General features: G+C 49.9%; 1 protein-coding gene across 2 annotated transcripts in view; it reads right to left on the reverse strand.

The window, feature by feature from the left end:
• Positions 1 to 12,534, reverse strand: part of USP7 (ubiquitin specific peptidase 7) — a 1,511,465-nt gene that overhangs the window by 1,204,011 nt on the left and 294,920 nt on the right. For both annotated transcript variants that reach the window (XM_085628311.1, XM_085628312.1), the window contains exon 6: positions 10,884 to 10,992. In XM_085628311.1, coding sequence (XP_085484437.1) covers positions 10,884 to 10,992 — 109 coding nt within the window. The remainder of the gene's footprint in view (positions 1 to 10,883; positions 10,993 to 12,534) is intronic.

A 12,534-nucleotide genomic window follows, 5' to 3' on the forward strand; every position in this document is an offset into this window, starting at 1 on the left:
AATCCATGGATATGGTGTGACGCAGGGGATGGGGGGGGGGGGGGTTGTTATATTTCAAGATATATTTACGGCAAATGTACAAATACATTGCTATAGAGATATGCTGCAATGTGTATCTGTTGTCGACTGATATTTAGGGTCCTGTAACACCTGTGCAATCGATTAATAAAATAGGTTTTCAAAAAAAGATAACGCAATTGTTGCTCCTTTCTTCCTTGTTGAGTGAGCATGAACTGCTCCTTGTAATGGCTGAGCTGCCTGCTTGTGGCAGAGCAGAATGGTTTATGCAATCCATCGTACAATGGTATTTTTGGTAACAGGTCGTCCCAAAAAAATGCTCACGAAGGATACAAAAAATTGCTTTGTTTTTCTGCATTCTTTTGTCCTCTCCATATAGTGCATCACTGCCCTCCTGGCGTCCAGTGTGTGTAAGGCTTTCTGTGCTCGTGGACGGTTTTTGGAAAAAACTTGGTATTTGAACCGTCTGGTTGATGTGGAACTTAGACACCACCTTTCTGCCTCTTGTTCTTGCAGCCCCTTCTCTTTCCCTCTCGCCCTCCTGCCTGTCTTCCCTCTCTACCTTCCTCTAACCGACTCTCACCCTTTTGGTAACCTTCCTCCCTTTGTCTTTTCTGTTTTTCCCTCACTCGCTCACCCTCCTTCCTCCTGCTTCTCTCACCCCATCGTTTCACCCACCCCCCCCCTCCCTTCCTCCACGTGCTGCTGTTTATTCGCTGGCTCGTCTTTACAAGGTGCCCTTCAGTTCATTCTCGTATAATGCTCCTCCCTTTCCCTTAGCAATTTTAATCTCTATTCAGCGGATTCAATAGCACTGTACTTTAGCACCGTGACAAGTTAAAACACCCTCTTCTGAGGCAAATGCATACATTACACCAACGACACACCTTACAATAGTTGAAACGTTTTACAGCTCTTTGAAATGTTGCCTGAATGAGGCAGCGTCAGCATGTTTAGACTACCTGTCTGTTTTTCATTAGTTTTTATTTTCATGTTAACATTCCACATTTAGTCATTACAAACCAAGCCATATTGTAAGTGAAGTTGTGGGGGTTATTGTGTCATTTGCTTCAACAAGTTTAGCAAAGCCATTAGGTTTCTCGTTTTGTTGATGGAAATGTTTGATCATACTTTGGAGAGGTTGTGTGTCTTCCTACCGCCTCTTTTCCCTGCCTCTCCTTTATCCTCCTTCCTCTCATATCGTCTCAGTGTCTCTCCGCCTGTGTCTTTCTTCCGCCTCTCTGCCCCTCCAGCACCCCAACACCTTCTTCCTCCCGGTCAGCCTCTGCCCCCCTCCCCTATCTATCTCTCCCGGCTTTCTGTTCTCATTCCTCCAACCTTGTGCACCTGTCTCCCACACTCCTTCACTCTACTTTCTGCCTCTCGCTCTATTATAGCTGCTCATATGGTACAGCCTTCTGTTATAATCTGTTGATGTAACAGACGTAATAAGTGATGAGTTGAGTGGGCAGTTACTGAAGGAAGGCTGGAGTGAGGAAGCAGGCAGTTAATGGCTGACAAAATATACTATTCTACCTGAAATAAAGACACTCTTTATCTACAGATGGCTGATCCATGTTTACTGCACTGGTAGCGAGCTTAAGGACAAAGACCTGGTGTGTTCCTGGCTTAAGGGTCCCTTGTCATCCCATATTTCTCAACCTCACTCCACCTCTTTCTCTACCTCACCTACATCTTGCTCTATCATCTTATTTCCCAGCCTTGCTAACCCTTCTTTACCTCTACTCTGTCTGCCTCCCATTAACTTACTCTTAGCTCCCGTTTGTTTTGCCTTCCTACCTCCCATCTCTACTCACATCTCCCTCCATCTCTCCCTCTTCCTCTTCCTCTCTTCTTGCAAGTTAACTCTCCTTACCCGACCAGAGACTAAATCCCTGCCCTTCTCTCTAACTTACCTCTCTACATACCACACTCTGTGACTAGCTGTCACTTCTCTATAAAACCCAATACATTTTTCTCTGTCGCACCTTTCTGTCCCATGTCTCATTCCTTTACCTAAATACTCCTTTTTACCTGTCTATTTATACATGGCTACGTACCTACCACACTATTGCTCTACCTTTAAACTTGCTCTGTACGTCACACCTCTTTCAATAAACCTCAGTGCCCCACAGCACTTACCTCTCATGACCTCAACTTGCCACCTCTCTCCGATCCTACCTCTACATCTCTTGCTCTCTGCCCCGCTCTTCTCCTCAATTGCCTCTCTACACTCTTCTTTCTGTATCTTGCTGCTCTGTTTGCATCTCAATCCCCTTCGTTTCTCTTCCATTTACTTCATCTCCCTCTTAATTTCATCTATTTATCTTACCCTTTCTATCATTTTTGCCATCTATACCTTACTCTACCTCTCATATGCCTCTCTACCTCACCATTCTCTTTCATTTCTCTCTGCCTCACAACTCACTGCCTCATCTCTCTTCCCCACTTCTCATACACTATCTAGCTTCTCAATTTACCTCACCTATTGGCCTTCTATGTCTATTGATTTCCTCTTTCCCTCACCTTTCCCATTATTTTATTTCTTTTTCTCTACAATGCTCTCTACCTCTTCCACTCATCGCTCTTTCTATCACCATCACTGTTTCCGTTCACTCTCTGCTTCCAATGTCTCGCTCAATACATCTGTCTTACCTCTCTCTCCCTATTTCACCCTTCTCTACTTCTTCCTCGCCCTTCCTCTGTATTAGCCTCATCTCTTTACCTCATCTGCACCTTTTTTCTCTCTACTTCTCATATCTTTCTATTTTTCATCCCACCGGCTCTACCTACCTCTCTGCCTCGCTACTTTGTTTACCTGACCTGTCATTTTGTGCTTCACCTTTCTATTTGTGCTATCTCATAACTCGCCTCTTATTTCTCTATAGACCTTGCCCCTCGGGTTAGCACCTTTCTTACCAGCCTACATTTAAAACTGCATGCCAGGCTTATAAAAACAAGCACTGGCATAGCCAATAGGTCTCGCCTTTGGGGACTTATAAGTTTTTAGCCATGCAACAGTTGGTTATTGCACCAAGGATATTGTGCTGCATAACTAAATACTTAAAAGGTCCCAAAAGTGAGACCTATTGGCTAAGCCAATGCTTGTTATAAATGGGAGCAGGTAACAAATAAGGTCTTGAACTGTGGGGGGGGAGTGGCTGGATTGGTTTTGCCATGCAGTAATGGAGAAACGTTTTCCATTTGGCTGCGTAACATGCTCGTCTGGCAAAGATTCTTGTGGCAGATTAAGGTATCCAAACTAAGATTTCATGAGCCAGATGGCTAGATTCTGTTGGTTGTGGTGCGACTCTTCCCTGGTCCTGAGTCAGAAGCCCCTACACATTGTATTAAGGGAGACTTAAGAGTAATTTTGTTGTTTGGCCAAATCTTCAGCTCTGACCTCTTCACTATGGCTCGAAGGGACTATATTTACTATCTCGTAGCTACCATTGCATCGAAGCAGTATGCAGTCCTGTCCAGAAACTTGGCTGCCTAGCAGTTATTGTTGCTGTGGAAAGATGAACAATCTGTACCCAGTCTGTTTGATGCCCCCTTTCTACATGGGCCTTATGTTACTAGGACTCCCACAGCCCTTAGTATTGTCCTTCACTTGCAGTACGGACAGTGATTAACAATTTACTTGCCTTCGGCAACGATATATCTGTAAGAAACATTAGATTCCTCACCTTCGAATATCCCCAGGCGTCAGGCTGGATCCGGAAAGATTTAGTCGGCAATACCCTTGTGCGTCGCTAGGCGTCGTCTGCGGCTGTGTCAGTCAGCGTCATGATCGCTGGGATGTCGGAGTACTTGGACGCTGCCCTTGCGCACTGACGTCAGTTCTTGTACATAGCTTTCCGCGACAGGAACGCAGAGCCATGTAAGAGACCGACACTGGTGCCAAGAATCTAGGGCCCTGAAAGGGATGACCTCAACCCTACATATTGGTTCGCAGAACGGGGATGATGGGTGGGGCGGGGAGGAATCTAACTAATGTTTCTTACAGATATATCGTTACCGAAGGCAAGTAACTTGTTCATCTGAAAGAAACTAGTTAGATTCCGCACCTTAGAATAGATACCCCAGCAATACCAACCCCGGTGGTGGGTCTGCGAACCAAGATCACACCAGAAAGTCCTGGAGAACAGAACGGCCAAAGAAGCCGTCTCTCCGGACTTGGCTGTCCAGGCAATAATGTTTAGTAAACGAGTGCAGCGAGGCCAACGTTGCTGCCTGACAAATATCCTGCAAGGGGACTCCCTGGCCCTGGGCAATGGTCGCCGCTGTGGCCCGAGTGGAATGGGCCCTCAGACCAACAGGAGGTTCCTTTTTAGCTAAGGAATAACAGGCCTTGATACACGAAACGACGCACCGAGAGATAGTTCGCTTGTGCACTGCCCGCCCCAAAGTTGGTTGTCCACCCGGAACTGTTTGGTGCGGTCCAGATAGGACAGCGCCCGTTTTGGATACAGACGGTGGAGCCTCTCTTCCTCTGTCGAGGGAGGCGGAAGGAAGGTGGGCAGTGTAACAAACTGCCCGATGTGAAAGGCAGTTACCACCTTAGGGAGACAGGAAGGACGAGTCCTGAGAACAACTTTGTCCGGATGGACAGAAAGGAAAGGAGGCTTAGAAGAGAGTCTGGAGCTCACTCACCCTTCTAGCAGAGGTGATGTCAACCAGGAAAGAAGTCTTAAGAGTCAGAAGACGAAGAGGACAATTATGAAATGGCTCAAAGGGAGCGCACATCAGATAGGTCAATAATAGATTCAAATCCCACTGAGGCATTACGAAAGGGACAGGAGGAAACATGTGAGTAATGCCCTTAAAGAATCAAGAAACAGGGGATTTAAATAGAGAAGGGTGATCAGGAAGCCGTAAGAAAGCAGAAATAGCCGAAAGGTATCCCTTGAGGGTGCCCAGAGCAGAGCCCTGCTGGGCCAGGGAAAGAAGGAAGAGGAGAACCTCAGAAAGAGGGGCGGAAAGGGGATCCACAGCCTTTGCTGTGCACCATGCCACAAATTTGTTCCACCTGCAGGCGTATACCAATTTTGTGGAGGGACAGCTGGCTGCCAGAATAACATTACAGACTTCAGGAGGCAAGTCAAATGGCATCAACTGCCGCCGCTCAATCTCCACGCATGGAGGTGGAGGCTGGACAGGTTTGGGTGCAGGACCGTCCCCTGCTGCTGCGACAGAAGGTCCTCCTGAAGAGGCAGGCGAATCGGGGGATCGATCGATAGACTGAGTAGCTCGGGATAGCATACTCTTCGTGCCCAATCCAGGACCACAAGGATGACTTGGGCCCGGTCGCGCCTGATCTTCTTAGGCACTCTGGGCAGAAGTGGTATAGGCAGAAAGGCGTCCAACAGCGCAGCTCCACTCGCGACGAAAAGCATCTCCGAGCGAGTGCCGCCTTGGAAATTCCAATGTGCAGAACTGTTGACATTGCGCGTTCTCTTCGGTGGCAAATATATCTAACCAAGGCTCTCCCCACTGCCGAAAGAGGCCTTGCGCCACGTCAGAGTTCAGACGCCATTCGTGATCCATCTTGCACCAGCGGCTGAGTTCGCCCGCCCTGGCCCACCAGGTGTTGAACGACCAGGGTGATGCCCCGATGTCCCAGCCATGTCCAGAGGCGCAGAGCCTCCTGACAAAGGGTCCACGACCCCACCCCGCCCTGTTTGTTGCAATACCACATGGCGGTGGTGTTGTCCGTGAACACCTGCACTACACTTCACCGGACAGAGGGAAGGAATGCCTTCAGTGCAAGCCGGATCGCCCGCAGCTCCAATAGGTTGATATGGAGCCGGGACTCCGCAGGAGACCAGAGGCCTCTGATCTCCGCCTCTCCCATGTGGCCCCCCCCCAATCCCAGGAGGGACGCATCAGTCACCACTACGTGCTTCGGTTGGGATAAGGAGAGGGATCTGCCACTGACCCAATCGCGGTCCGTGAGCCACCACTGCAACTGTCTTGCCGTGCCCTCCGAGATCAAGACCTGGTCGGACAGGCTGCCCCGATGCTGGGCCCACTGAAATTTCAGGTCCCACTGCAGAGCCCGCATCCGCCACCTGGCGTGATGTACCAGCAGGATGCAGGAGGCCATCAGACCCAGAAGCCGCAGCACCAACATGACCGAAATCCGGGATAGAGGCCGAAAGATCTGAATCAGAGCCTGAATATCCCAAACCCGCTGTTCGAGGATAGACCCGGAACTGCGCAGAGTTCCGAACCGCTCCGATGAAGAGGAGCTTCTGGGAGGGACTCAGATGCGACTTCGGCACATTGATGGAAAACCCCAGCAAATGCAGGAGGTCGGGCGTAGTCTGGAGGTGGGAGACGACTGCCCGGGGCGAGCCCGCCTTCAACAACCAGTCGTCGAGATAGGGGAAGACTGGAACCCCTAATCTGTGCAGGTGAGCTGCGACCACCGTCATCACTTTAGTGAACACCCGAGGGGCACCGGTGGGCCGGCAGGACGGGGATGTGGAAAGTCCAATGCTACCATCCAGTCTCCAGGGTCTAGGGCAGCCAGGACCTGAGCTAAGGCGAGCATCTTGAACTTCTCCTTTCGGAGGAAGGCGTTGACGCCCCTGAGGTCCAAGATAGGACGTAGGCCCCCCCCCCATTGCCCTTCTTGGGAACCAGAAAGTAGTGGAAGTAACAACCCTTACCTACCTCTGGGCCAGGAACGCGCTCGATGGCCCCCTTGGCCAAGAGGGACGCAACTTCCTCCTGCAGAAGTTGCAAGTGATCCCCCAACATGCAGTGGTACTGCGGTGGCATGGCTGGAGGGGTCGCCGCGAAGGGGAGGGAGTAGCCCCTTCGGACGATTTGCAGCACCCACCTGTCCGATGTGATGGTACGCCAGTGGAGCAGGTGATGGCGAACTCTGCCTCCCTCTGGCGTGGAATGGGCCTGAAAGCTTGGACTAGGAGGGCTTTGAGGCGGATGCTGCTGGGACAGATGTGGTCGGACCGGCTTTGTCCCCCTGCTCCGTCTCGGCGGAATTCACGTCCGCGATCGCGTTGAGGCTGGTTCTGCGGCCTGTGGCTAGGCTGACGCGAGGGGGCGCCCCTTCCTTGGCCAAAAAAGGGGAGAAAAGCAGAAGCTTGCGGGCGCGGGCCGAGAGGCCCAAGGACTTGGCCGTATCCCTTGAGACCTTAAAGCGCTCCAGAGCACTATCCGCTTTGTCGCCAAAAAGTTGACGCCCATCGAAATGCATGTCCAGGAGGGTGCTCTGGACATCCCCGGAGAAATTAGTGGACCTCAGCCAGGCGTGGCGACGAAGCACCACCATGGTCGCAGTTGCCCTGCCTAGCGGGTCTGTTGTGTCCAGTCCACATCGAATTGAATACCGTGCCGCATCCCACCCCTCGGCAAGAGCCTGGGCGAGGCGTGTCCGGGCCTCCTCCGGACACTGGGGCAGCACGTCCTCCACCGTATCCCACAAGGAGTTGGTGTAACGGTCCAAAAGGCACGCGGTGTTGATAGACCGCAACCCCAAACTAAGGGAGGAGAACAGTTTCTTCCCAAACTGTTCCAACCCGGACGGGAAGGAGGTCTGGGAGGTAGAGGCCTGGATAACCAGGCTCTTGGACGTGGGGTGCACCAACAGGAAACTGGGGTCACCCGGTGCAGGGCGGTGGCGCCAGGCCACGCTCCGGTCCACTGGAGGGACTGTGGAGGGCTTGAACCAGGTGCCCATCAGAAGGTCGGTCACTGCTTCATTGAACCGCAGCAGAGGCTCCAAAGAGCTTACCGGCGGTTGAAGCACTTCAGTGAGGAGATTAGTCCTCACGGCCACAGCAGGAAGCTCCAGCCAGAGGGCTTCGGCCGCCTTGCGCAGCACCACAGAGTACGTAGCACCCTCCTCTGTAGCCACGGAGGGAGGAGAGATAAAGCCAGTGTCAGGGGAGGAATCAAGACCACTGGCTTCCCCCAGTTAGTCTACCCAGTCCTGAGATAACTGGCACTGCTGGACCAGAGAGTCCTCAGACCCCTCCCAGTCATCTCCGTCATCCGACTCCTGGTAGACCGGTGGAAGGGTCGGAGCCAGGTGGAAGATGTACCCATCATCCACCGGCGCCGCTCTGACGCCAGGCCCAGACCGGGACCGGGACTAAACCGGGGAACGGCGTCCGAAGGCGGCTTCGGGGGTGGCATCGGAGGGGTCGGCACCAGCTGAGGGGTCGTAAGGTCAACCGGCATCGACCAGGATCCAGGCCTGGATCCTGCGGTGGCCTGCGGCATCGGGACCGAAGTAGACGGCGACGGAGCCGCCAGCTCGCTAGGCCTCCCAGTCGATCCTGCGGGGCCCGAAGGCGTGCCGGCAGGTGTCGACGGCAGAGCCAGATTCTCATGGCCACGAGGAAGTCTCTGATCCCCGCCGGAGTTGAGTCAGACCCAGGGACCGGAGGGTATGGGGTCGGACGGGACTCCTGCGGCTCCGATGAAGCTGCGTGGGTGGTGCCACCCCGAACCCTCAGCAGAGTCGCGAGGGGAGTCAGAAGAGCGATGTCGCCTCTTCGACTTCTTCTTACTGTGCCTTGACTTACCTGAATGCGAGGACTTCGACCCCGACGAGCGGTGATGGCTGCGGCTCCGCGACCGGTCCCTCGACCGTGAGCGGCGCGGAGCAGACTGCCGGATCTCGAGCAGCTTGCGGGACCGCTCCCGCCTAGCCTTCGAGGTCAAGACCCGGCAGTCGAGTCACAACTCTGCATCGTGGTCAGCCCCAAGGCAATAGAGACACCGGCGGTGGTGATCCGTGACCGACATCAGTCGGTAACAGGCATCGCAAGGTTTGAATCCAGGCATCCCTTCCGGAACCAGAGTTGAGGTCGACTGGAAATGGAACCAAAAGAGTTCAAAAAGTTTAGTCAAAAAGTGACTAAACGGGTATGCTCTTCCTGGATCGGCGCTTACTGGGGCGGAAAAAAGAAGAACCGACGTCAGCGCGCGAGGGCGGCATCCAAGTACTCAGACGACATCATCCCGGGGATCACGACGACTGATACGGAGCCGCAGACGACGCCTAGCGACGCGCAAGGGTATTGCTGACGAAAAATCTTTCCGGATCCAGCCTGACGCCTGGGGATATTTTAAGGTGAGGAATCTAACGTGTTTCTTTCAGATAGCAGCACCAAATAAGGGGCTGGTACAAACGGAATGTTTATGAATGTAGCTTGCACTTTTAGTTTGAACCCAGTTATTTTAAGACAAATGTGCCTTCTCAAAACTAACTTATACGGTGTCTGCTGAATCCTATGACAACTTCAGGCCAAGTGTTGTCAGATTTTTCATCTAGTATGGCAGACTTTGCAGCTTTCTTCAACCTCTCAGGCAGGTCCTGCACAAGGTTCCTAGTTCTTACTGATGGTGAAAGCACCTGCTAATCAGAGCTTTGCAACTGGCTATTCTCCGTTGCGTTACTGCCACCATACCGTCCTACCCACTGCCTCCAACGTCATGCTATCTTTGCCTGGGGGTAGTACCAAGGATAAGGTTTTAAGTGCATATCTAGATCACCCCAAAGACGCCCTCTCCCGGCTCTTACCTTGACTTGGGAGATTGAGCTAATCCATCCTCCTGCTCTGGCTCACTCTTCTCAGTGTGTTTTTGGATTGGGGGGAACTCTGAATAGCTTGAGGGTGCCATACTGTTTTTAGGTCCAGCATTCAAGACCTCTTGTATATACTTATTTAGGTCGAGCATTCGAGACCTCTTGTATATACTTTAGTATATACTTATATAGGTGTATGTACTTTGTGGGCTCTGGAGATCAGCCCTAGGACTGGTCTGCTTCCGCTTAGGGACTTTTTCTTCTGTTCAACTGCCTCGATTTAACGGTCTTGATAGAAAATTACCAGTAGAGGTCAGTAAAATACCAGAATCACTTTAGCATTCCCTAGATTCCAGTCCATAGAAATTGTCTTCCACAAACACCAATAGACAATACTTTTTTCAAATCTTGTATTTTCCGTGATATGACCACAGAAGGTCCTGATTTTATATTAAAAACAGCTTTGGACTACCATTTCTCACTGCAAGGCAATATTTCTCTTCATGTGTTCCCATACCTGGTGTGTCATGCAATTTGGTGCTTACTTTCGCTCCATGTTAAAGAACAGTAGATGTTTCAGCACCCAGGCTAATTAGCTGCATATCTATACAAGTCCCCAAAGGCAAGACCGATTTCATTGCAAATGCTTGTTTGTTTTGGATGGGTGCGGCAATTTCAGCTATGAGATGCCTATCTTTTCAATATCCACTGACCTCTGCTTCACTATGCATGTAAGCATGTTTTTTTTATTCCTGAAGGAAAAGTTAGGTCTCCGTTCTTCTCGGGGTCTTCGTCTTTACCCCAATCTCAATTCCCTTTCAGAGCAGTTAGAGTTCAAAGGGGTCCTTGCCTTTTGGCACTGGATCAGGTGTCAACTATTTCAATGCAGTCAAGTCACATGGTCCCAACTCAGACAAGCTCTGAGTCCAAGGCTTTACTGAGGCAAAACAAATTCGGGGTCAGCATTTTTCCAGAACTATGCCAGTAATGTCTTCATTTGACATTAGGAAAAATCTGATGCCCGTGAGCCTTTTCAGTCTCCTTTCTTCTGACGTTAGTTCTCTCAGCAAGGACTACTTTACCTGCTTCATGCGCGCAGTGTGATGTGTGTTCTGAGTACATAAGCCACCCATGCCTTACAAACACAAGACTTCTGGTCCTTTGGTAGGTATAGGTTGCAAGCCACATGCTAAAAGCATTCATTAGTCAGAATGTACACAAATTCAACACAATTAGCATAAAAGACTGAACATTTGAGCGTGTTGTAAAATTCATTTTGGTTTATAGAAGAAAATACCTTTCGTAGTTGGTTTGTGAAAAACAAGGTCTGCAATAAGCTGTTCATGTAACATGTTGCACCTTGGTTCTTCAGTCCAACATACCCTGTGTGTTTCTTTGAGTCCCAACTATAATAAAATAAATAAAAAATTCATCTATGACAATTTTTGAATACTACTATGAACTATGCAAGTTTTGAATATAGCATTTCAAAATATTAGATCCGAAGCATACATTGGAACTAACTTAACACATGTGAAACATTTGCTCAATTCCATCACTTAATTTCTACTGCATACACAAATCACATTACAACCTGCTGCAAGAATTTCATAACCTAGGAGGATTTTTTTTTTTGCACTGGAGCTGATAAACTGATGGAGTTCATTTAATTTCAAATGATCAGTATCCTTTTAAAAGTAAATGTTAGTGTTTCAGTGTGGGTGACTGAAACAGACATGTCGTAAGTGCAGCACCCTTCACACCTAATAACTTTACAAATCACTTGTAATTCTGAACTTGACAAAGTAACTTATCTTTGGTAAAGCTCTTTGAGGTGGATACTCTGACTGCAGATTCCGTTGTGAAAACCCACAGGCACCAGAATAGATCAAGGGAGTATTTCATCAACTTCCTGGCATGTAGATAGGTGGTGGTAAGGCTTCCTGGGATTCTTTCTTCAGCGCGCCTCGTCGACTCTGCTTCCCTCAGAAGGGATTCTTAGCCATCTTGTGAGACTAACACAAAGATTAGACCTCTATTACCAGTTTGACAGTCAATTTAGTAGTGGTTTTCCTTTGCCATCTCGTGCTCCAGTTAAGAGGTTTCTGACAGACCAGTTGTTCTTCTAAAGCTCACTGTAATTAGGTGTGCACCCCGTAGGACATCTTAGCCAGAGAATTCCTGCTATATTGATACCAACAAGCTCTGGCTCAGGTAACCGGGGTGATAACCCTTACCATACGAAGGAGTTCCCTACTCCGCAACACTTTACTGTGTAAGCGCAACACTTAACTGATCATCAATGGCAGGCTCTAGAGCAAAATACTGGGGTGCAGAGGAGGTACAGGGTACAGCCCCCATCCAACCCCCCCCTCAATGGAGGGCGTTGACGCGATTGTCTTCCACGAAAAAGCAGCTCTACAACCCCCGAGTAGGCAAATTGTACAACTGCCAGTCCGGCGCATGTAGGAAGGAGAATGCTACTTACCCAGCATGCATCTGTTCTTGGCATATAGAGCTGTAGAATCATATGCTTGTGCATAGATCGCCATCTAGTGTTGGGTCCTGATGTTTGACCTTTGTTTTTCTACGAAGAAGTCTTTCCAGTCCATCGCCTCCGCTTACACAGATGACACTGCTATATGCTAGAGACCCTGAGATCCATCTATCACCTGTGATACGCGAGGTGCTTCATTTTGGAGGCCTTTCTGGCCTCAAGATTAATTGGGACAAATCCATATTGTTTCCCCTAACACCTTCCACAGTGCAGTTTCCGCTGGATTTCCCACTGCAATGGACTACCGAACCGGTGCGCTATCTGGGTATTCAGGTCCACCCCGACGCAGATGCGGTAATTAGAGCTAATTATGGTAAATTGCTACATAAGATTTGGGATGATATGGATAGGTGGATACGACTCCCTTTATACTTGGCCGGCAGAGATTATT

The sequence above is a fragment of the Triturus cristatus genome, chromosome 10, assembly GCF_964204655.1.
Source record: "Triturus cristatus chromosome 10, aTriCri1.1, whole genome shotgun sequence".
In the NCBI taxonomy this organism is placed as follows: Eukaryota; Metazoa; Chordata; class Amphibia; order Caudata; family Salamandridae; genus Triturus; species Triturus cristatus.